Source organism: Lepisma saccharinum, chromosome 24, assembly GCF_977018435.1.
Source record: "Lepisma saccharinum chromosome 24, izLepSacc3.1, whole genome shotgun sequence".
NCBI lineage: Eukaryota > Metazoa > Arthropoda > Insecta > Zygentoma > Lepismatidae > Lepisma > Lepisma saccharinum.
This window is the reverse complement of record NC_139252.1, coordinates 44,294,628-44,321,278: the sequence shown is the minus strand read 5'-3', so window position 1 is coordinate 44,321,278 and position 26,651 is coordinate 44,294,628. Positions and strand designations below refer to the sequence as shown.

Below are 26,651 nucleotides of genomic sequence, written 5' to 3'. Positions count from 1 at the left end.
CAAAAATTATGCATTTCTGTTAAATTTTAGTGGGTTGATTATGGTGATTTCAAAAAGTATCCGATATTATGTCGGTTTACCCTATTATTATTATTATTATTATTATTTTGCGTAAACAAATCTTGGTTGATGTCACAGTTAAATGAGATAAGGTAATTCTCAATGTTTTCTTTGCAGAAATGTTCACCTTGTGGGTAGTTGCGTCGACGGCGCTGGTGTTCGTGATCAACCTGTACCAGGACGAGTGGTTCGTGGAGCTCCTCCACCTGCGACCGGCTCCCTGCATTGGCTACCACCTCGTTCTACTCGCTATCACGGTTGCCAACTTCCTTCTGTCCTACATGTGGGAGGTAAGGCCATACATTCTGAAAGTGTCCCACCTTGTTTCTTTCAGTATCAACGGTTTCTTAAAAAAAAATGCAAACAAACAAACATACACACACACACAAACCGCCGCAACCGAATTGCGCACACTTTCGATCCAGAATTGCGCACAAATCTCACTGACCTGTTTTGCGCACAGATTTTGATCGAACGTTGCCACTTTGATAGCTTTAAAGTCTGCGCAAAACTGTTTTTTTCTTTATACAAGAAGAGTGAGAGAAATTAGAAATAAAATAGTAAATCTCTTAAGGATTAAAAAAAAATGTAATTTGACCAGTAAATGTAGCAAGTCAAGATACAATTTTCATACCAATTTACATTATACAGTAAGTCACTATTGATGTTTTCAAGATACAATTTTCATACCAATTTACTCAAACTCAAAAGTTAGGTTAGGTTAATGCATATTGGTTATCCTCTATGCCTATCTAATGCTACCCTTCCAGCAAAAACACGTGTAAGTCCACACACACACACACAAACAAACACAACAGAAGTGAAAACGGCTTGAGAACATTTTACATCTGACAACATCGCCTCATTTTTTGTGCGCAATCCTGTACATTGTGACAGCTTGTCAACGGCTTATCAGATACCACTGATAAAACCTGAAAAGTGTGCGCAATCCGGCTGTAGCCACACAAACACATACATACACACGCAAGCACGTGTACATACATATATACAAATATGTGCAGGGCATCATTTGAAGAGAAATGAGGCTAGGGGGAATTCCTCCCTTCCGGTCTCTACATCTTCTCTCTGCTTGGCAATTTTTGGCTCTTGGCGTAGACGTAACGGATCATTCCCCAGAATATTATTTTTATTATTATTACAAGTTAAGGGTAACTTTGTTAATCTCCTGGGACTGAGAACCAAAGAAATAAATAGTTGCAATTTTTATGGGATGGAAAACTCGCGAACTAAAGTGGACAGTCATTTTTTTCTCCTCGCGCTTCCCAAACCTAGTGCCCGGGTTTTCTTCGTTGTCAAAATCTATAACAGCATTAAATATTATGTCCTTGCTTTCGTTTTTTACCACGATTCATGATGATACAAACAATTGACACTCAATGAAGGTGACGGCGATGAAGAATGCCGCACATTTTGGCAACGTAAGGGTTTAATTGCGTGGTAAGCATCTGATTGCCTCTCCCACGCTTCATCTGCTCGCTTGCTATTGAGTCTATTCGACGGCAGCGCCACAGGAGTTTTCTCATCTTGGTTAATATGCAATCAGCCTCTTATAATTCTACAAGTGCAAACGTACATATCTTTTGAAATTATCTTCTAAAGGAAGAGATACTTTAGAGAAGAATAGCTTATCAAGGTTTTCATTGCATATTTCTCTCCGTTTAAAATAAAAATTGTTATCTGAGAGTGGATATTGAGGGATTTTGTGACGCACGCCCCTTCAAAGTCTGTCTAAATTACTTTTTTTTAAAATTTAGCTAAGTGGTTACATTTTCTCCCTTTTGCTATATCTCTAATCTTGATCATCTCTAATTTACAAATAAATATCTGGCAAAGGGAACGTGTGTTCTCCATAAAGGTAACTGCGAACATTGTGTCATCTGTTTGTAAAGAAGGAAATTATGCCTAATGCTGATAATTTCTACTGTTCCATTTTCAGGTGTGGTTCCTGGATGGTGTGATATGGGGGAGAGTTGTCCCAGCTCTGAAGCGACTCAGAGGCCCCACAAAGCCATTCGAACTCTTGGAAGTTGAGTTGAAGAAAAACCCTGCTTGGCCCAGAATTGGGAATCCACAAACAGGTAACTTCTCTGAAAAATATGTATTTTTTTTCAGCTGTAATCCACACTTCTAAATGATAAAGCAACATTCATTACATAAACATGCACTTTACATCTCAGCCGCAACGGGTTATTATTAAATTGTAGTGTTAACTGGTTTTAGAAAGTGGAGTTCATTATTTATTATGATGATTCTTGATATTCCTTTTGGACCTATTTCTCCTCCATTGTGTTGGTATTGAAACTCTTGTTTCTATTTTCACAAACCGACCCAGTATCAGAAATGTTTTATTTCCATATTATGCTCCTCGAGCAATTTTACTTCCTTTTATTATTGTTTTTTTCGTTCTATTCAAATAATAAGGTTTTTTATTTATTTTTATTTTTCAGGTCGGAAGGAAAGCCCACCACCAGACGATGTCACGGATATAGCACTCCACCGAATCAACGGTCGAAGCACAATCACGCCACCAGATGCCTCTGGTGGGCTGAAACGGAACGGAAGCGTGACGTCGTGCGACGTTTTCCTGGATCCGGAGGAACCGGGTTCCCCCGGAGTGGTTCGCAGCCCGGTCCGACGCTCCATGAGCACTTTCCGCGGTGGCTATGCGACGCTCACCCAGCAGCACGAGCGCCCCGACAGATGGAGCACCGCTTCTCTCTACGGGACTCTCAGGAAGCCTCCTCCGGTTTTACGTAAAGTTGAGATTCCATCTGTTCCCGATAGATGGAGACGCGAGCCTCAAAGCAACAGCTAGCTCCGTAAAGTGAAAGTGTACGTGTAATTAGTAATACGATTCATGGAATTATTAAACAAACTGAAGATTCCTGCACGTAAGTCCCACTGCTCACACAGATCACTGGAGTTTTCAAATATTGGACACAAACTCGATAAACTTCCGTATAAACATTGTCGTAATGGCATTAAAATAAATGTTCGTGTCTATAATTACGAAGTGTAGTACTACGTATATCGTCCGAGTACCTCATAAGCGATATTTGATTTCACGAGCTAATTGGCTTAATCTTGTGCTTGCAAATCAGCGTTGATGAAGTCGTGACTCCATAGTGCTGAAAACAAGAAAGGGAGTTTCAGTATATTCAACCTCTAATCATCAAATGCGCTTTTCAGCAAGTTGACACTTTTCCTTCTTTGTGATTCTTCACATCCATTTCTAGATTCACAGACTTGGTGAATATAATCCGATTCTACTCATAAGTTGAGTAAGAATCTGTCTAGTTCAGCTTTTAAGTGAAGTAAGGTCGGGAATCGGTTAACGAAGTTTCAGGAACAGATGGTTCTGTGAATAATTTTTAATCACATTGAAAACAGTAAGTGACTGACAACTTCATATTCATTCTGAATTTTGGATAGAAATTGCACACGTAATACGTACTCTTGAGGTATTCAAGAAAATGCCAGTCTTATCCTTATTCTACGTTTGGTCATTCGATTACCTTTCCTTCCGATTTCGTAAGAATACAGTTTTCCCAAACCCCAACCTTGAGAGCCAGAGTTGTCTGGTTAGTCTAGCTCAGGCCCCAGACCTGTCTTGTATGAGCGACCCTATCAAGAACATAGGCTGGGTCCTCATGGCATATCTCTGAGAGTCTCCTGCACGCAATATCCCTTACTCAACAGTTGCCTTCGACAAGATTATGATGCCAAGTGTGGGGTATCGAGAATTCTCCCTAAAGATATCAGAAATAGTAGAATTGGGTATGAGAAAATCAATGGATCAGACTGATTACCAGTAACTTATTATGACTGTCGTGTATAAGGTAGAAAATGCAGGGAAGTTGGTAGACGAAGTAAGAATTAATTTACAAAACATTCTTTACCCTGATCATCTAGTAACAAATCCAAAAAAAACTCTTCACGTTTACAAACCATAATTGAACCTAACTACAGTAGCGTGTGTCGCAGAAGTGAATAAGCGTGCATAGCAGTACAAGTGCAAAAGAGAACAGTGTATTTACAAATCACAAAAAATACAGATGCAGCAATAAATTATTAATCTTATCTCTGGTGAAGTCGTGGGAAATAGATTTGCTTGCTGTTGGACAAGCCGCGCCCATGGTCTGGAACATGAGGACAAATGTACTTAGTTATCCAACGCTTCAAGATACTTGGACATTGATATTCAAGATCAACGTCCTATACAGTTGATGCAGAGAAGACAGTGAAGTGTTTCAAGAACTGTGGTCTCTTGCAGTGTGAGGTGGGTTATTAGAAATTTTTACTACAGCAGAATGGTCTAAACATATTACCATAGTGTATAAGATATCATTGTCATAAAGTAACTTTCCTGATTCAAATTCAAATGTGGAGCATAGAAACCAGCCTTGGCGTATGCAGAGGGGCTGAAGGAGGTACAGCCCCCTCCGAAATTTTGAGAAATTTAATATTTTCAAACAAAGGTGTGAATAACTCGGTTCATCGATTGATTAATTGATTGATTTGGTGTTTTAAGTCCACTTTATGCACAGTAAGGCTAATCGGGACTGGACCTACAATTTTTTTAAAAGTGGAATCCGAACCACTGTGCCATGTGCCTCCACCGGGTATCGAACCCGGGACCCCTTGATTACAAGGCGACGGCACAACCACTGCGCCATCAAGGAGGTTCTATGTGAATAACTCTGAAGAGAACAACAGAGTGGTAAATTTAAAACTCGCCTTGAAATGACCCTTGATTGCCAATTTTGAGAGTGGAAAACTCTAAATATATGAAATATCTTATTGTGCATGCTTCCCCCTAGAAAGCAGCTATGCACTAATCACCTTTACAATTACAGCCCCTCCCGAAAATAAATTCTGCGTACGCCAAAGTATGAATTGATCTTTCTCCCTCTCCCGGATCCTTTGCTTCCATTGTCCGTGGTGAAAGGAATTATGTGTAATGGAAAACCCTAACTTCGATTGCTTCTAACGTGAAAGTGGCTCAAAATAGGGCAGGCCCGTACCCAGGGGGGGCCAAGGGGGCCATGCCACCCCTCGAGCCATGAAATATTTTGATGCAAAGCTACAAAAATAACTGATAATTTTTAAGATTTTGCAAGAATTTAGATTTTCTTCTTGTGTAAATGAATGTGTTGTCTCTGGAGAGAGGCAGACTCCAGAAGTCTGCAGTCTACTATATTTAGTAATTTCAGTTTTATAATCATTTATGCGAAGCTACTAAATGTTTCAATTTGGTCGGGACAGTTCACCATGTTTACTCCCTGTTTTGACTTTTTTCGAACTGCAGTCTTCATCAGAAAAAGTCCTCTTTTTGTGGTTAATTCACATTCAGTCATGTTCTTCATTATGATGATAATTCCATAGCGTTGGTGGTATAACAAATATACCTGTTTGACCTGTCATTTCTCCTCCATTTCTCACCTTCTTTCGTCGGGAATAAAACATAGCACTTACATGTTAATTTAATAGGAAACTAATGTCTTCTTAAAGTTTCTCATTTTTTTGTCCCTCCACCTAGTTATCTTTAATTTGCAATCGATTTTGCAGATGTGAACAATAACACACACTGCTTCAATGAAGATGGTGTGGGATGCACAACCGACTGTCCTTTTATTAGCCACATTTCTTGAATGCTAAGTTTTCTTTTCATCGGATTCAACGGAAAAGAGTAAGTACATAAAATTTCTACAATGTCTAAGTATGCCAGCTACAACTCTTATAAGGAAATATTCCCTTTCGAGAGACCATTAATAGATTTACACTATTGTAAAAACATAACACAATAAAAGTATGAAAATTTAATTATCACTTTTTAATAAAAAGCAATAATTAAATAATATGTAACACTTATAAAAAACATTTCACCTATCTTCTAATTTCTTGACATTATTATCATTATTATTTGAACCAGTCGTTAAAGGAATTAATTTACTACATTTATATATATATATTATTAAATATTTAATAAGTGACATATATTCATGACAATTTATATATATATATATAACCAAGGTTTCGGGATTGGCCCCCCTCAAACAAATCCTGGGTACGGGCCTGAGCCCTTCATCCCAAATATCAATTTCAGGGGAGACAAGGGGATACGAATTTGCAGCAGTTTACTGGCGTCATGCTAATCTATGGTTTGTAACCAACAAAGGTAATGCTCAGGAAATAAAATATAAAGACCTCAAGTTTTTGCCTGTATATGTCTGTGTAGGTAACCGCCACTAGTGGCGCTGTATGCGTACATGCCGAAATCAAAGCAGGAGAAGGCATTTTACATGATTGAAGCAAGGGTATTGAACCAAGACCATCTTGAGGTTCAGGCCACAGCGCTCAGTCAAGACGTCATCATCTGGAGGCGATCGTCTTAACGCTATAAACGCCTTGTCGTATTTTTATCATAGAGAATTAAGCTATATTTATGAAGTTAAATTTTGACATTTACCTTACCGACGAATATAGTTAGAAGAGAAAAGTAGAATATTGAATATTTATACCAAAATTTTCATTTAGGAAGTCACTATGGCCACTACAAAAATTCCTAGCATAGCACAAAGAACGGGTTGAAAACCGTTAGAAACTTCCTGGCGGAAAAATTTAAACATTGTATATATTTGAAAAATATTATTGGGAATATTTGTCAGCTACAGTAAAACTCGTAACCCCTTTTGTATGAACTGTTGTATGTAAAAATCAATTGATTAAATCAAAACCCTGCATGTTAGGTTGACCGCAAACTTTCCAAGTTACCTAATCAATTAAATTGTCTTTAACTTTAAAATTAATCAACCAGATAATGCAGATATTCTGTGTAGCTATACAATCTCAATACAAAAACTTAAATGTCTATATCCTTGTAGCAAAAGCGAAAGTTATTGGTACAAGGGCAATGTTACATTTCTGTGTATAAAGACTACACGTAAATTATTTTACACATTGTAATTTCGACCCTCTTGACTTATTGAACGAAAGATAATAAACAAATTTAATCTTTTCATTGTAGTTAGTAAGATCTGTGACAATAACTAGAGTTTCCAACATTTTCATTGAAAAGAAAAAGCAGATTAATATTTCGATATATTTCTTCACACTGTCTTTTAATCTGTTAATAAAATCGTGAAGAATGTTAAAAAATTATGAAACAATAAACATTATCACTGATTTAATAATCAAATTTACGAACATCGAAGCTTCACAAATACAAAAAAAAAAAAGCAGTTCACATGAAAGTTTTATTAAATTTAATACATTTGTAGTTCATATTAACATAGCTAGGTTACAAAATGCTTTCTGTGTGAAAACATTTGTGTTTGAAACATAAATAATATATTCTTAGATAATTTTACACACGAATATTTCATCGAAGTTCTTGTTACACATCGCACCCTCGTATTTGAATGCACAACAGATCTTCCATTAGCCTCCGATTAGCCTAAAGAAACATAAAGCGAGCTAAAATAAGAATGTAAATGCAAGGTTATTAGAAGTATAGGTTGGGCCAATCCGTTGTTTACTCGTAATGACGAAACGACGGTAAGAGGTGAATTTATCCATGAAATGAATTCCAAATCTATGCGCTAGTGTTGCACTATGCAGATAGGAAACCATGCCAGAAACTGAACAAACGAAATCGAGTACACAAATGAGCATTTCCACCCATTTACATTTTGTGGCTTCAGACAAATTGAAAATAAATATAGATAGGTACTTATTGTTATGCGGGACAGGATATTTTTGATCGGAACGGGATTTTTTTTAAATCCCGACATTCGGGACGGGAAATATTCGCAATTTCTCGACTAGTCGGGAAATCTCAAATTCTCATTTTCACCTTAAGTGATTTTTCTTGCATTTCTGGAATGAAAACTAACAATTTCCGATAAGTTCCAGACACTTGCAATGTAGAAAACGTCAAGAATTTATACCGTTTTAAAATGACCATTCGGTATTTACCGACTGCTCGGGATCCAGAAATTTAGGGAAGTCATTTGCTGAAGTCGTGATAGGGACGAATTTTTTCTTTCCTATCTCGGTCCCGACTTGTTATTATTATTTATTTTAGTTCAGCACAAGATACATCTTCCAAGTACGTTGAACATAATATATACGTTATATACGTTTTTCAAAAGGATTCTTCGGTCACCGAGCTTTGGATTCGTGTGGAAACGCTAACGTGAATCATGCTAATGCTAGAACTTGCAGTGCGCATTTCTGCCCAGAAGATTATGTACGTAATCTGAAAAGTCAACTTTTAGGTTTACGTCGAAGAAAGGTCCTTAAGCAAGATAACTTCGACTCCTAATTATGAGCAGGAATGTAGGGAGTATAATCCTGGTAAATACTTCGCCTACCATTTCTTTGCCATTGGTGTACAATTCTCTCTCGCTTTTCCCCTACATATTCACATAAAGCAATACAAATACAAACTGCTAACTTTTCATTCCATTTTGGCTATTTATTAAACGGTACGTGTTTGTATTTATATTTGATAAATTTACTTTGCTCTTCCGGCCATTTAAGTCAATTGAGATGATGAAGAAGTGATAAAATAGATGAATGGCCAATCACAGTTCCCCTTACTTACAAGAGCGACCACAAGAAAAAGAACCTTCCTCCTCTTCCGTTCAACTCGGACTATAAGAGAGCATGCTCCACTCTCTCCCTCCCCTCCACACTGGAGTACGGTGCACAGGAGTCGCGAGTCTGCGCAGGTTTCTTTGCTTGTGGTTCCACTATAATAGTAATATAAAATTGTACACTCACCTCACTTAGTTCTCCGGCAGTTTGTTTCTTTATACATCATATTTGGAGAAGATACAATTCAATCTATAGTTGTACGTACACTGTATATAACACACCTTATTACTGACTTCCTTGACCCTGGGTGTACAAAGAAATGAGCATAATTTTGTCTTCGGTGAAGATGTTGTACCTAAACCAAAAAAAAAACAACTCAAATAATGAATTCGACAATGTAAATTGATGAGATTTAGTAAATCTTTTGATGAAGTGAACTAATTCTGAGTGGACTAATCGCAAAGGACATAATCAGCTCAGATCCTATTACTTCTTCATGGTATGTGACGTAAAGTTCCCGCCCAACCGTTTTACGGCGTTAGTGGTTATCGCATCTCCTTTTCCATAGCCTGTAGTACACATCCTCATCTAGACATTGTTCTTGTTCTGGTGTTTAATATCTGCATACTGCAACACTGTCGTTTCGTCATTTCACGTGACTTCACATTGAAGTGATGCATTCACTTGGCCGGTCACACGTCATCGCACGCAAAAACTTCAACCGTCACCATGGTTTTGGGCTACCTTGGGTTTTGGGCCAGGGCTGTGTAAATGTACACATGTATCAACTTTGCCCTGTCGTATAGCTTTCTTTCATTAAGCATATTTCGAAACTGAAAATTTGTGCAAATAATATGAATATGTTATCGAATGCTTGCATAAAAGTTACACTAACAAACTGCTTGTAGACACGAACGTATATTTTAAACGTTGACTAAATCTTGAAATTGATTTGCAATCATAAGCAACAACGCATTTTAACGTCAACCAACGTTTGTAATTCAGGGTAAACTTTAAAAAAATTCTTGACAAGATATAAAACATGAACACATTTAAGAGTATATTGCATGCCTATTCCGGACACATGAAATGTTTACATCATGAACTATTACTCTTATTTATTTATGAGTATAAAACCTCTGTTACTTAACTTGTATCTTTTCGTAGGGACGGAATGGCATGGAATTGCCCTAAACATTTCTCATTTTCAACAACATCTTGAAGAAATGTGAACGTTACTCTTACCTTTTTCATCATAATTGCCTCTGCAATTGAGAACACAACACTTATACACCAGACCTCTTGCACATTTAAGCATATTTACACGTCATGTAAACTCAATTACAGTTCTTAAATTTGCATTACAATCCCATATTCACTAAAAAGGTTCAACATTGATTCCTAAGAAGCAAATCAAACATGGCGGCTATCTCGCCTCCAGTTGATGACGCTTAGTCATGTGACCGGAGCAAGCCATTAGGCTTTCAGATAGAGAAGGTAATGATTGAACTCGCAACGAACAAAGGCTCGCAACAGTGCAGCGACACTTTCAGGCCAAATCTGGCCATACTCTGTGACTTCTTCTTCCTGTGTGGCATATCAAGAACACTGTGTATCTACCCTGAATGTCACAGCACCTAGACTACCTGAAACAATGTGTCTCCAATGCAATTCTACTTGATATTGAAGGTGTCACTAGTAGCACATCGTTTTGAGCTCCCTCGTCTCGTTGTTAGGTTAGGCTCGATAGGTTTAGTTCTCTTAGCATAAATAACATTATCTTGTTCAAGCCACGAAATGTTGCAATGTGTTTATCCTAAGAGGCCTAAACCTGACCTAACAACGAAGGCATTCCACTCTAATGTCACTAGACGAGGGCTCAAAAAGGTGTGCGACTAAAGTCTGTTCGGCGAAAGCCAGGAAGGCTCACATGAACCGCTGAATCAGGCGTGTAGCAAAATCGCTTATTCTCCCTTGAAACTCCCACAAGTGGACGCGAAAAGTCTGGGTTTCCTGAACATTGTTCTTTGGCCGGTCGGGTTTTACTGAGACCCAATATTGAAGAATGTGCTGGAACGTATTTGGGGTGGATTGAACTACCATCTATTAGGCCGCCAGCGGTACACGCATGGGGCTCTTTAATGCGCAGGTAAATCTTGGAGTCTTGATCGTTGTGGTGTCAGTTCAGTGAATAACTCGGTTATCTTTTGCGCCGTGCTTTTTTTAATGTTGCTCTACAAAAAACATTATTGTACTAGTATTTCTGCTATATTATTACTGGTATTGTGCTCAACATACTACAAAACATGGGAACACCGAAAGAAGGGAAGTAGTTTATGAAGGTCAGAACGTATCAGAACTTCATTTTACCGAGGAAAATAGCGCAATATAATCATGTCGCTTTCTTTTCTTCAGTTGCACTGAAAAGTCTTCTGTATCTAGCGCGGAAAAATCTTAGTTGCCTTGAAGTCAATGATGATAGGAGGAAAAAATCCACTGAGGGCATAACTGATAACGTTTGACCACGCCTCTTTCTCCTTTATCTAAATTACTCTTTTCCTGTAATTGAAATCTAAATATGCCCACTGACAGTGCTTCTGTTATCAATGTGTTTAGACAGTCGCTTACGGTGTTAAGCGAAGTTGATATTTGGTCGCCAAGAGCTGCTAGCGAACGACGAGAAGAGCTCCACTTGTTCTTGCCACTCAACCTGTGGCACAATGATTTCTTCTGCTTGTGAGTGTACTGTAACAGATACCTTCAAATTTCAAGGTAAGTTTACCTTGTAAATACATGCAAAATATTAATTCCTTAGCACATAGTGCGTGCTTATGTCATTAGGTGTGTCTGTCAGGCTCATAACAGTGTGGATGTACGAGTTAGTTAACTTGATCATTCGTCTGACTCGGACACCTGCATGAGGGCTCACCAGTGGCGTAGCGTGATTTTATGAAAGGTGTAAGGCTTCCTTAGATAAACCTGATCTGAATATTGGATAAAGAAAGCCCAAAGATATTTTAAATAAATAGAATCTATTTAAATGTAAGTCATGCATGGGCATACTCAATTTCAAACATAAAATACACACACTCTATGTTAACAATAATAGCATATGTATGTATTACTTAATGAAAATTCTCATTTATACTGTAACTCGATCCGACGATCCTTTAGTCTGAACACCTCAATCACGTCGTCGTAGAATCGGGAGTTTCTGATCAATGTCTTTAGCAGCTCCTTTTCAATGGATATCAGTCCCAAGTCAGATTTCCTTGCCTGAGTCTGTGTGCTGCGTTGAAATGTGCGAATCCTCTTCAGTGCAGAAAACTACTTTTCCACCGACGAGCTTGAGGCAGGAACAGTGAGGAAGAATTCTGTTAGTTTGTACACTTGATACAATTTGCAAATGCAAATGCATTCGAACATATTGCTCATTATCATGGTTACGATATTTGCGCTCATTTTGAAAAGCATATCAAGCAACTTAATCAAAGGAAAAGGTAAAAAAAGAAAATCTGTAAATCATAACGCTAAGTATTACGCGCATGCTTTTAACATTACGGGCAACTGGGATGCACGCGCCTAACTTTGCGGGCGCTGCCGGATCTAGAATTGCCAGACATTCCTCTTTTATCTTTAACTTCGCTGCTTCTAATGAAGGTAATATCCAACATTAAACCATCTTTTTGTGAACTTGATAGTTAGTTTACACATTTAAAATGACACCCGTTTTGTTAGCTATACCTCCCGTCAAGCATTGTTGAAACAACACGAGAGTCGATTTTCTTGGTTCTCTTCCGACCGTGCAAACAGACGCAGCGGGGACAGAAATCTCGCTAGATAGCACCCACTCGTAATGCGCTTACAGTGCGTGAGAATCGAGGCGCCCTGTCATTGGTTGATAAGATACTACAATAAGCAAACACACCCGACATGGGCGAGTCCAAATCATTTCTTCCATTCACCCGCACGTAAGTCCTCTGAAGAAGCCTTACAGAGAAACAACTCGAATCAAAACAAGTCCTCAATTGTTTCGTTAAAAGTTCTACTTGAAGTCTGATATTGCTATGTGTGTTCAAGCGATAAATACGGGAATGAAATACGTTTTCTTCAATAATTTCAGCTTGTAAGGTGGACTTACAAGCCTTACGTGGACACTACGCCGCTGGGGCTCACAGTGACCCCACAATGCTGTGACTAAATTCCAGTGTTTGGAAGTAACAAGTTACTTATACTTTTATGCTTTTGGAGCAGTTACTTTTCTTTACGTTTTTGCATGGGATGAAATTTTCTTCAGGCAGAATTTTGCAATTTCTTGAACGAAATGTTCGTCTGAAAGAAAGGGACACTTGATAACTATTGAAAATGTGAAAAGAAAAGTATAATTATTGTCAAAATATGCATGTGCCCTAAGTGTATTCATTATAGAACTCCTAGGACATAAGAGAATATACGTAATAAATTCAACAGTGATTAACAAAATCATACATAAATAAGATATATTTTTTTTTTATTTTCAAGTTTGATTCATTGATTTGGTTCTTTTTAATTCGCTGTTCTGCCACTTTTGGTTAATCGCGAATATGAGGATTATTGATGATATGTTCAGTGGCGAAGAGTGGCATTTTTACGTAGTCATCGCAAGACTTGCTGCCAAACGTCAGGGCCAATCTTTCAACCTGGCGCAAGTGGGGGGGGGGGGGGTGCATGATAATGATTATAACAGTGTTCGTACATGACGTGTGAAATAGAGATGGCCAAAACCACTTTTTTTTTACGGAGTATATATGATCGTAAAATAAGGAAGACGAAACTTTCTTAATAAATTCTACCCGAAAAAATGGAAAAATTGTTAAACCTCCCTCTCCGAAATTCGGATTGCCTCGGAAATCAGGGTAGCAAAATTTGCGAATCGAGATTTTTAAATTTTCCGGGATCCTAATATTTTTGGCCATCCCTTGTGTGAAGGTGAGATATGTTAGGAAAAAGGTTCTGTCTGAGTAAGTATGTGTGTCAATATGTGTGTCACCTCGAGAACAAAAATCTTGATGAGTTTTTCATTTGTAAGCATAGCAAATACAAAACAACAGGAAGTATTTCGTGTTTTGTAAAACAAGAACATTTATTTCCGAAATCAATATTTGAACCGCAGGGTCCAAAAAAATTAAAAGGCGGAATACTATGAAGGAGAAACAATGGATCCAGAATTCCTCTTTGTTCAGTTCTTTCCAGCACTAACAGTGGGGAAATTTATGCTCTCGCTTACTTATATTCTTTTTATGCACCATTACTTTCATGTATTCTGCGTAAGTTGTGTTGCAATGCTTTTTTTCAATATGTGTTTTTTTCTCTAAAGAAAACAAGAACGTTGCATGCTTTGCAGTGCTGGACATTCTGAGAAGTTTCATCTTGATGACGTCACAGAGACCCTGCCGTGTTTGTAAACAAGGCTGCCGGAAATGGTCACTTATGACCAGACCTTCAAGAGCGGGGGCAAAGGACCCATGGACGTCCGAAAGGAGGGGCAAGGGGGGGCACGCCCCATGGAAAATGAATGCCCACCTTAAAAGTACATATTTCGCACATAATTTCATTTCAGCTGCAGAAATTTATGTTGGCGTTGAAGGAACATGATAATTTCAGACTGAAGCAGTGTTTTTCGAGGGGGCATCACTATTATGGGGGAAAATATGTCCCCTTTCCAACCTGGCAAAAAAATAGCTTGCTTGCCCCTGCCTGGATAAAATCCTGCGGACGTACATGGAAGGACCTTGGATTCGCAGACTTTCTGCGATGACGTGGGCCGCCTGACACCACTGCACTCAATAGGAAACGTAGCGGGGCGGTTGGGCACAGGGCTAGAATTGGGCTCTCCTTTCGATGCGCTAAAACAGTGGCTAAACTTAGCGAACCTCTTTCGTATTTCTAACTGTTTCATGGTGTCACTGACTAATTTCGCCCAAATATGAGAATATTCTGATTTATTTTCTAGATTTGTTGAATTAATGAACATACGCCGACAAAAATTACCCACGACCAGGCCGGGGTTCAAACCCGTAACCGCTGGCGTCGTAACGCGCTCTGCTAACCTCCGACAAGGTCGGCAACTTTCTTTTTATTTCCAAGTATTTATTTTTAATGTTATTAACTCTATATATCAAAGTATTTTTGCATTTTCTTATATTCCGTCGTTTTTCCCCATTTGGCTAATCACAACGATGTGAATGAGTGAAGTTTTAATGAGCTTGATGAAGGCACACTCGCAAGGAGCACATAAGCCCAGGCTGGACTCGAACCTGGGAACTTCGTTGGCGAGATTGAAGATCGTCCAATTAACGCACTCGGCCACTACGCTGACTTCAGGAAAAAATATCTCTCCAACATCTGTAACCCCCTACCCCTCTTTCTAATGTCGCTACTGTTTGAGGCATTTCATATAAAAGTAATTTTACTTTCAATACGGTTGAATCAACTTGATTCATTCGAATAGAATTATGTAGTTGAATACTTAACATTTATTTTTATAATGTTAATTATGTGTGTATGACAGTACAGTGGGATCCACTAGTATTGCCGTTCAAATTGTCCATCACCATGTTCGTGCACTTTATTTGACCCAATAAGAGCTTCAAGAATTAAAAGAAAACTCAAAACAAGCTGTTGACAACTTCTGCACCAGCATATATAAAAATCCATAGCTTAAAAACGCATACGGTGTAAGAGAATAATTAATGAAAATAGTCATGGACAATTTGCAGGGTAATACTAGTGGATCCCACTGTACATACATGTGGGAATTTACTACTGCTTATGTGTACACTTTTTCAATTAAACTGTGATTCATTTTAAAACAAATCAACGGGTCAGCGTACGATAAAAAGATTGCACTGCATACTGACAACAAAATCATAATAATAAGTGAAATCATGCGCCTCAATGAATGTGCATCCAACCCACACAAGAAAATCTAGCGTCTCTAACTTTTGCTTTTGCATTAAGTCGCAGTAAGGAACAATTGATTTCAATACTTATCTTTCAACAAGAAAACGATCATGTCCGTTATCAAGGAAATTACATGTTTAATGCAGATTACAGAAGCCGTTTTAACATGGATCGTAATCTTTGTTTCATTGTCACAGTCTGTACGCGATGTCGCTTTTCAGGACAAACGAATTGAACTTTGAATGAAGCTTGATAATTCTGCACTTGACTGATGCTTCCTGCTTGCAGCAGTGACGGTAGAAGCGAGCTAGATGTTTTCTCTCAGACAAGAAAGGTGAAAACAATCTACGGTAATTATGTCTATCCTAAAAACGGATAGATCCCCCCCCACACACACATACGAATTATTTTGGGCAGGCAAAAGTTTATGGGAAAATTAATTGTAAATATAAACTACCGGAACTTGCTCTACACTTTTACGAGCAATCCGAACCACAGAACAACCCCCCTCGCACCCATAAAATTATTATTTTAATTGTAAGAAGCATTAGAACAGTTAATACAAATGTAACATGTTTTATACTGAAGTCAGTTGCGAACAGGGAGATCGTTAACTCATTCCCCCCAATTTTCAGTGACATACTTTTTTTTTCAATACCTCCAAATTAAATATTTAGAAAACTTTGCATGTATAGATCACAATCGGTTTATTTTGAGTTTTTAAACTTGTTCTGGTGATACAGAATTTGTATGGGTTTGGTTATTATATTATTTAATGAATATTATTAAATATATATAGGAAAGTAATTTACAAATTGCCGTATTCTCACTTACCCAATAATAATAATAATGATGATGATGATAAGCACTGATAGTGGTTTTTACTACTTAATATTCTGTCCTAAGAGCCTTTCTGGATACCGGTATGAGAATTTCAGCAAGTGCTCCATTTGTTTACAATATGCAAATTCATATATGTGGTTGACTGATTTGGCTTATTTTACTTATCTTTTCTGCCACTTTTGGGTAATCGCGAAAAACAAAGAAATATGTTTCCGACAGTGGTAGAAAATGCTCTATTTTCTAACAAAAGAAAATAAGAACCCGATATTTGCACAGAGAGGGTAGGCGAGTATAAGGAAAATACAGGGTGTCGCAAAACTCTTTCATCAACGCTTGGGTGCTGGTAGATATCATAAAAACAAGTAACTTTTCCCTATAAAGTTTATCTCGAAAGCGCTAAGTTTCTGTGCTATAAGCGCTTAAAGTCTATCCTGTACGTATGCAACCCAACACAGCAAACGCTTGCTCTGACATAAACATAACTAGCAGGGGCGCGTGGCAGGGTTGCCACTAGCGTTCCTCGTTAAGAGAGACGACTTAAAAACAACAGCTTGGGAGTCTTGCCTGAGCAAAATCCAAAACATTAATGATACTTGCGATGTTGTAAGAAGGATTCACGGTATTTATAAACTGACCAAAACAGATAATGGGCAGACTGAAATTCAAGATTACTCATTCCAAAATATCTCCATAATTGATTGATTGATTTGGTTTATTTTAATTCGCTTTTCTGCCACCTTTGGCTAATCGCGAAGATGAGGATGATATGATGAAATAACAAATGACACCAATGTCTAGACCAGGATTTAAACCCGAGACACCTGGCGCCGTAGCGAGCTGTGCTAACCACATCACCACGGAGTGTTTCGTATATCATGCAATATCAACAATTGCAAGGGACACGTGATATAGGGGAAATCCACGAACGAACAAATGTAAGCATGATGTGTTTGCTGCCTCGTTTCGAACACGCAGACTGTAATGTTATTAAAATTTATTTATTAGAAATAAAGTGAACTAGCGCTATTGCAAATCGAGTTCGTTATAAAAAGCAGGCTGAAAAGAAACAAAAATCACCGGCAGATGAATATTCTTGAGCCATTTTGGTGACTAAGTACGTTTAGTAATCAACACATGATCCCTCTCTACCGAATGTTCCGGACACGAGTTCCGACCTGGACAAAAATGTCACTGGATCTTATGTCCTCGTATTTACTATTTGCCCGAAAGTGTAGGAAAATTACGTACAATGAGAATAATATAAATTCACACGAATTATTCCGGAAATCCATCTAGATGTCAGAATCTCGCTCGTTTGCTTCAAAACGTTGTTTCCAGGGTGAACTAAAAGTTGACATTTTGGTGCCTTCCGAAAATATTACTCTTACATTTCAATGTTAATATCAAGTTGCTACAATGAATGATAAATATGTACAATTTATGACGTGTACTCAATGGTTTCCTTTTGATTATTTTTTTTTCACGTTCCATGATAAGAATGCTAAGCAAAGACACAAAATGAGAAAACTAATTCGCACACATGAAAAGAGTGTAAATTACGAGGATTTCTCTTGATGTAAAAATATCAAACGATATCGTGAAGTGCAGAACAAACTAGTACAGGCAGTAAGTATGCACCGAACTCAATGTAATTCCTTTCAGTGAAATATTAATTTCTTCCTTAAACTTCTTTAATAGAGCATTCAAGATTAACCAGTTTGAGTGGTGAGAAAGAGAGAGATAGAGAGAGATAGAAAGAGAGAGAGAGGGGGGGAGAGAAAGTTTTTAATTCGCATGTTCCTAGTATTGCAAATAATCGTAGGAATTTTCTTGATACCAATTTTTGAAACACATAATTTTTCTTACATGCATATCAGTTGTCGGTAAAATTTATAGGTTGCCACTGTTTTCTAAAATAAGGTAGGGGTCGTGGGTTCGAATCCCGGCTTGGGCATGTATGTTTGTGAGTGTCCATTCATCAATTTAATCATATCATCACTCATCACCATCTTCGTAAATTAGCCAAAAGTGGCACAAACAGCTAAGTAATATAAAGCAAATCAATCAAGCAATGAATCAATCAATCATTAAATTAAAAGAGCCTCGCAATAATTTCCTTATGAGACAAACACGATTAGCAATAACGCTATTACAGATAGGAATAATTTTCAAATAAATTGGTATAACCCGGGTTCGAGTCCTGGTCGAGCCTGCATTTTTCGCTGAAAATTTCTACATTACAGTCTGCGTGTTCGAAACGAGGCAGCAAACACATCATGCTTACATTTGTTCGTTCGTGGATTTCCCCTATATCACGTGCCCTTGCAATTGTTGATATTGCATGATATACGAAACACTCCGTGGTGATGTGGTTAGCACAGCTCGCTACGGCGCCAGGTGTCTCGGGTTTAAATCCTGGTCTAGACATTGGTGTCATTTGTTATTTCATCATATCATCCTCATCTTCGCGATTAGCCAAAGGTGGCAGAAAAGCGAATTAAAATAAACCAAATCAATCAATCAATTATGGAGATATTTTGGAATGAGTAATCTTGAATTTCAGTCTGCCCATTATTTGTTTTGGTCAGTTTATAAATACCGTGAATCCTTCTTACAACATCGCAAGTATCATTAATGTTTTGGATTTTGCTCAGGCAAGACTCCCAAGCTGTTGTTTTTAAGTCGTCTCTCTTAACGAGGAACGCTAGTGGCAACCCTGCCACGCGCCCCTGCTAGTTATGTTTATGTCAGAGCAAGCGTTTGCTGTGTTGGGTTGCATACGTACAGGATAGACTTTAAGCGCTTATAGCACAGAAACTTAGCGCTTTCGAGATAAACTTTATAGGGAAAAGTTACTTGTTTTTATGATATCTACCAGCTCCCAAGCGTTGTTGAAAGAGTTTTGCGACACCCTGTATATTTAAAGATGGCAACCCGAATAAAACAATAACACTACAACTTGTATTTTGCAATAATTACCAGATATCAACTTGATTAGACTTCCAACTTTAAACGACAACATTAAATATTTGTTCCCTCGTAATTTATTTATCTGTACATGATAACAATCTTGTTTTCAAACAATTCTGAGAAACATATAAACTGAAAGACGCATAACCGCTTCTATTCTTTACATGATAAGATGTGTATTAATATGATACGTAGAACATAAGGTCCATCTGCTACTACGTGTAATATCTCAGAAAACGACGTAAATAAAATAAATACGGAGTTTTGCCAAGATACTGAATTTTTCTTATTTTTGCTGTTCATATTTCTAGAATATGAATAATATTAGCTATACACGTGTGAAAATATCTTACAGGTTTATAAATATTAAAACCATAGGAGTGTGCAAGGGGGACAAGGAGGGGCAAATGCCCCTCCTAATACTCTCACTTAGAAATTTAGTGTAGAGAAATCTTATTGCCGTTATTAAACAATATTATTATCTTTAAAAAATAAAGTATTTTTGAGCCGACGAAAGTTCCAAGCAACTGCGGCGTGTATAATTCCTATGTAATTGGACTATCTCACTTCGTTCTACAGCATTTTATTCGTTAGCCAGTTGGGTTATACCTATGTGGTCACAGAATAAATTGGTCATACATTGGAAATGAATAAATTTATGTGTAGTTGTTTTGAACCTGCTGTACGAAATCACGCGTATGTGCATGGGCGTACGGAAGGGGGTAGCCGTGCCCCCCTGGAAAATGAAAGTCAACCAAAAATTATGTATTTCACACATATAATTTCATTTTAGCCACAGTAATATGTGTTAATTATTGCATGAACACCATAAATTCAAATTTAAGCAATGGTTTTTTAGGGAACAACACTATTTTTGGGGAAAATGTGCCTTGTTTGCCCCCCTGGAAAAAAAAATACCTTCCTTTCCCCTCGCTGGAAAAAATCCTGCGGACGTCCATCCGTATGTGTATATTAGTCTGAACCACAGAGAAGGAAAATAAAGGGAGAGGGGAACTGAGAACTTTTGTGCCTTGGAAGATACAATTCTTCTAATAGAGTGATTTTCGGTGTGTCCGGACACATAATATACGCCCCTGTTTAGTACCCATCAATACAATAAAACAGTGAGATGGAACGAGGTTCTTCTTTCTCTACTGAACTTTCATCAAGACTTTGGCCCCCACCCCTTAATCAGAGGGTCTGGAACGCCTATGATTGAAACAGAATATTACCATAGCGTTATTTCTTTTTGGGGGGATGCTATTGGGAAAATATTCATAAGTTACGAACATTTTTCAAATATCCACCAAAGCAGTTGAGTCTGAAAATTACATAAGTTTGTGTGTTCCATTTAATGGTCTTTAAAGGGTGGCTAAAAGTTATCGATGCTTTTTCCCCTACCTGCTTGCCACAACAAAAATGCTGAAATCGCGCTCAGGCTCAATATATAGTCTTAAAATTTTATTTGCGGGGTTGTCGTCCTAAGTACGTATTTTTCACCATGACGCACTATCATGAAAACATGTGTTTATTCTATTTATTTTCTTCTAGGAAACCTCAAAATGGAATCACGGACAGAAGATACACCAGACATCGGCCTCCACAGGCAACCTCCCCACACGTGTCCTGCTTCAAAAGACAAAATGGACTCTACTCCTCGCTTCACGTTTCCGAACCTCTTACGGAAGCATAAGTCCATGTCCGATTTGAGGGACTTCTTTGTAAAGAAGGAACCAAAATCGCCGAAGATATCGCAGTGGTATATCTGACAGATTGTGCCTCATTATTTTTTAATTTTTTTTTTTTGTGTGTAGTGTTCATATTTTACTTGATACTTTGGGATGGAACTATTTATCATTTTGTTACTGCCGCTTAGTGAATTTGTGTGTGAAATTCAATAAAAAGGTAAATATTATGCAATTAAGTATTATTTAATAATAAAGATACAAATTCAATGTGTTCGTGTGCCTGCTACCCAAATGATCTGACGATGGATTACACGCAGTCAGCATAGGAAATGTTGAAGATAATCAAATCAAGATGTCCTTGTAGGTGAGTTACCCAAATTACACTGCAAATAAACTGAATATCATCTGAAGATGTAATTTACTATAGACGCTAAATCGAATCAAGGTGAAATCGTTAATTTTCTTTCTTGATAAATTGTAAACAATTTTATGCTAATTGGATATGACACTTCACAGATAGCACATCTTCCAACGCCACATGCGTTGAAAGAGTGACAACGCCAGACGACAAGAAGCGGATGATGCCCCACTCCCACCAAACAAGAAAAAGTAAATAAACTTATGCTCTCTTAATCCAAATAAACAATTTGTGTGTGGTATTTAGGTGATACTAGAAACTATCCTCCTGCCTCTCCAGTGCCTTTCTGTCTTCCTTACTGTATCAGGCCGAATTCTAGTTTATTTGAAAATTTAATCTAAACATTCGTTTCAAATATGAGTACTTCAGTGCTGTGGAGAGTATAATCGTGTCTGACAGGGACGAAATGTGTGTGAAGGCAAGGGGGGCCTGGAATATTTTCTGTGAGCGCAGTTACATTCCATATATTCAAAAATACCATACAATAATGCGTATTTTCTTGTATTTACATTGGGAAAAGGTCTGCCAACCCTGTCCCATTCTGGGGTGTCATCAATGTGTTGAGGGAGTTTTGATCGGTCCGATATTAGTTTTCAACCAGTGAATGCTGTGCTTCCACTCGATTCACATGCAAAAATGATCCTATATTTTTTGCTTTTAATTTCGGGTAGTGTCTGCTGCCACGTTCTTTTTCTGCTGGAACCTCAAAAAAGATGCTCGTGGCAGCAGACTCGGTCTTTGTCTTATCGTGATTTCATCATGCTGTGTATGCAATTACGTCTGTAACACATACTGTGAAGTTGTAGGGATTACTTTCACAAAAATGTTTTAAGATTATGTCCCTTAGCATTCTTCTAATAATAAACCTAAATGCTCTCGTAGTTAGGTTAGGTTCTGTTAGCATTAAAATAATATCGCTAAATTCTTTCTACAGAAAAAGGTTCTAAATTATCTGTACATTCATTCCCACCACTAATCATAAACTTGCATTTCTCTCGTCTCAATCTGTTCTCAAGATTTGTAACATGGTCTTAGCAGACGAATTACGTGGCAGGAGCAAATTTGAAGCTTATTCTTACTGCTGACACGTGCGTGGCAGCAGACTCGGCCTTAATTTCGGTGGTTTCAACGAAAGAACCTTACAATACCTTTTACCAAGTAGTGCTGGTCGGAAATAAGATGATGAAGAAAGCGTGAATGGATTACACTGTGATGGCAATGACCTACATGGCTACCGTTGCTATGACAACAGTACCGTAACAACATTCCAGTGCAGGCAAGTTTGAAGTTGTCAAAAGGGTACGAGGAACTCCACTGAAAATTATAAGATGCCCGACTTGGTGGAAGAACAGCTGTATTGTTCACAACAAATACAGATTCCTTCAGCTTTCCCGAGTATTCTGAAGGAATATACAAAATCTGCAATACGCACTCAGCCTAGGGATCTGCTAGTTTGGTCAGCTGCGTATTTTCGTGCTTTGGCCAGCGGAGATAAACCTCCCGTCAAAGAACGACTAGAATATCCGCCTTTTGAAACATCCTCAGGATTGTCACCAGGTTTCTTGAAAGTTCTCCACAAGCAGTTGGGAACAAGCGTGTGCGTGGCTCGCACACTTGTGATAAGAAGATGGGAAGGACTGTGTTTGAACATGGACACCCTCGAAGAAATGCTTCAAATAGGTGATTTTGACGAGGAAGTCGAATGGCTTCGATTCCTTGTCATTGGCGCAGGGTATTTGACGCACACTTTGGGTCAGACAATGACTTTGGTTTGTGAGTTGCTAACGGACGAACCTGAAGGTGGTTCAGCAGCTATTAAGTTAGAAACATTTAGTGATCTCTACGCGTATCTAGCTGAGCTCGATTGTAAAGAAATTCCAGGTATTGGAGGGCCAGTTCCAGAAGAAAAGGTGTGCGAGTTGATCAAATACTTGCAGGAGATGGCAGACAAGCAGGAAGGTATGGTTATGCCCCGAAATTTGGTCCATTTATTGTGTCCTCCTATACAGTAACATCCAATAATCTACTTGGAAAATGTCTGTAGATTTGTCATCACGTGTTTACAGGGCAGATTATGCTAAGAGGCAATTTTAAATGCGTTCATATCGGTATGAAGAATGTTTAACGTAATGTCGAATAGTGTGTAGTGATTCAGTCAAACCAGTGATTTCATTTCAGAATAAAAGTAGTGTTATTTTTTAATCAAATAATATTGCCTTCCAACTGTATGTTATGAAAATGCAACCTTAGTGCATTCTATTAATTGCATTCTATAGGTCACGCACAACAGCGGTTTAAAAACTACCATGTTAGAATGCACACAAACATTATTTCACATGTTAATATTTAATTGAATGCAATGAATCTTCAATATTCTTCTGCAATGAAGTCGATGTGATATCAATATAGATAAAGCTTTCAAAGTGTTAATTATGTTACTTGAGGCAGTCAGCAAATGATAATACTGTGAACTGTAATGCTTCTAGATGTGCAGATGCATAACTGAATCTGACATATCTTTCTATAAATTGAATTACCATGCACAAGTCTATAATCGTTCTTTATTTAAAAAGATATATATTGTTCAAATCATTAAATAAAACAGAATAAACAATTTTAAACTGTTTTAGTTGGTATGTAATATAGTTTGACAAATACATTCCCATGTGTATTTTGTAAAATTGTACACATTTTCATATTATCTGCAGAGAAGTGATGAACATGAAAACATACTGGTATGTCAGTAAATATTTTTCCATGGTGTGATGTTTATTTTTATATATTTACTAACAAACTGTGCACCAGTGGGTTGCAGGGTATGCAACAATGTTACAAAAATTAAAGTGTACTATGAAACTAGCACAATATTTTTATAATGAAAAACAATTATTTATTCATTTCAAATAGTATTTATAATATGGTATACCAAAGTGAAATTGTTATGCTCAATTCCAGCTATGCATGTATGACATTCTCACATAAAATATAAGGTTCTAGACATGCGGTTGAATTAAGATATTGATAATGAAGTGAATTCATGGAATTATGAAGTACTTTGTGGTGTCTAACAAATTAAAAAGCTTGAGTAAGATGACATGAAAAGCATTAACGAAAATGTGTTACGTGTGTGATGCTTTAAAACTAGCGAAGTTTGACTTCATTTGTCTGTGAAGCCTATATGCTACAGATGCTATTCATTTTTATTGGCAAACTATGCAAATGCATTCATAAAAAATTTAAACCTTAATGCAATTATAAACAATAATAATTTCCAGATTGATTAATTTTGTTATTTACATGGACTGCGTTTCACAAATGCCCCTAGTATTTGAATGAAAATCTAATCATAATCTTTATTTATCCATTGCTACCCATTATTTCAGAGAAACATATGTAGCAGTGCTTTACGTGGCATTTGGTGATCCGAAATATTGTGTAAAGCAGCAAGTAATATGCTCAATTAATCTTTTTTCCTGATTCCCACACATGACCCCCTCATTTTAACAACAGATTCGTGATTAGAAGGCCAAATTTAGTTAGTATACCAAATATTAACGAAATTGGAGACATTCTCTATATTCTGCATTCGCTCCATTCTTTTTACTGGTGAAAACACACAATTCTTCATCCCTCTGTATGTATCGCCAATGGCAAAATATAATAAGCAAATTACCCATCATCATATTCACTCATTCTCTTTTCCATAAAGTGATGTTCACGAATTAATACAAAAAACATGAAAAAGCAGAGCCAACCTCTGCTCAAGTACAAGTACAATTCCATTCCCTAAAAATATTGAATGAAGAAGAAAAAAAGAATGAAGATAACGATTGGCCATTTTCCTACTGCTTGTTATATTTGGGCCTGATTGTATTAGCACATTACTGGGCTAGAATGTACAATATAGAGAAAGTCTCCAATTTCGTTAATTTTCGGTATACTAACTAATTTTGGCCTCCTAATCACTAATCTGTTGTAAAAAACCGGGGGTCACGTCTGGAAATTGTACATTTTGATGAAAAATTGTTCGTTAGCACCAAAAACCATCCACGGGTAGCCCCACAAACCATTGACGTTAGCCCCAAAAACCATCCACGGGTAGCCCCACAAACCATTCACACGATGTTAGGTTAGGTTCCATTAGCACTCATTTCACCCCTAAATTCATCGAATAAATAGGGATCGTACTAGAATTGAACATCGTAAATCATTTTCTTGTAAAACAACGGCGTGGTTGGACACAATCACAGGATATTACATTTTTGTTCGTAAAACTACGCATATACACCTATATATATAAAAAATTCAATCGGCTTTTTTTTCAAATTTTCAGAAGTGACCTCCAGTTTCTTTCAACAGATTCATGATTAGGAGGTCAAAATTAGTTAGTATACCGAAAATTAACAAAATTGGAGACTTTCTCTATATTGTAAATTCGCTCCCATTACTGTTGCTGGAATCCATTTAAAATATGTATTTATTAATACAACAGTTGAGTAGAGGAAAGTTGTATTTTCCCTTTGCTGAGTCCTCAGGTTTGGTCAGATATCACCTTTCTGCATGGAACTCACCCTGACCACGTGGATAAAAATTCTATTGTTGAAACTAAATAATTTTGTGACTTTGGGTGATTTATTTTCATTGTTCTCCTTTGAGACAGTAGAAAGATATAATGAATATGAAAGAACTGCATTTTGAAAACACAAAACGTATTGATTTGGGAGAAATTATGTTTTGAAAAGTAAGTTTGTATTGTCTGAATCATGTATGCACATGCAGGAGACGAAGTTAACTGTGTAAATACGAGTTCAGTCAAAGCTAACAACACAAAAGTTGGTTTTATGTCCATATACAAGGACTGGGAAATTGGGACGGGACCTACAGTTTAAAGCAGGTTTTGAACTAGATGCACCTCCACCAGGATCGAATCACTATACAATCAGGGAGGCCAAAACCTAACTACTTGAAATGCATAAATAGTAATGTCACGCATTGGAGTGTATTTACAATGCTAAGAGCACCTAATGTGGCCTGCCTAACCTATTCATGTAAGTATGTAGGAGCAGGGTGGGAAAAATTAATCTCGACACAGCATTTTTATAGACATG

At 37.5% G+C, this 26,651-nt stretch overlaps 2 protein-coding genes across 4 annotated transcripts in view; both read left to right on the top strand.

Moving 5' to 3' along the window:
- Positions 1-21,303, top strand: part of LOC145978052 (polyamine-transporting ATPase 13A3-like) — a 104,680-nt gene extending 83,377 nt beyond the window's left edge. Inside the window, exons 20-23 of one of the 3 annotated variants that reach the window (XR_014440650.1) lie at positions 178-350; positions 2,018-2,159; positions 2,529-4,360; positions 20,989-21,303. Coding sequence is in view for 1 of the 3 variants with exons in the window: in XM_083110458.1 (XP_082966584.1) it covers positions 178-350; positions 2,018-2,159; positions 2,529-2,896 (683 nt within the window). In the remaining 2 variants the exon portion in view is untranslated. Of the gene's footprint in view, positions 1-177; positions 351-2,017; positions 2,160-2,528; positions 6,010-20,988 lie in introns of those variants that run through there. The other 2 variants (XR_014440651.1, XM_083110458.1) reach the window with 2 other exon arrangements.
- A 1,503-nt stretch (positions 21,304-22,806) lies between these two features.
- LOC145977925 (ropporin-1-like protein) lies at positions 22,807-24,980 on the top strand. Its single transcript, XM_083110245.1, has one exon. It carries the CDS (start codon positions 22,872-22,874, stop codon positions 23,553-23,555), a length of 684 nt encoding a protein of 227 aa, XP_082966371.1. The 5' UTR covers positions 22,807-22,871; the 3' UTR covers positions 23,556-24,980.
- The last annotated feature ends 1,671 nt before the right edge of the window (positions 24,981-26,651 follow it).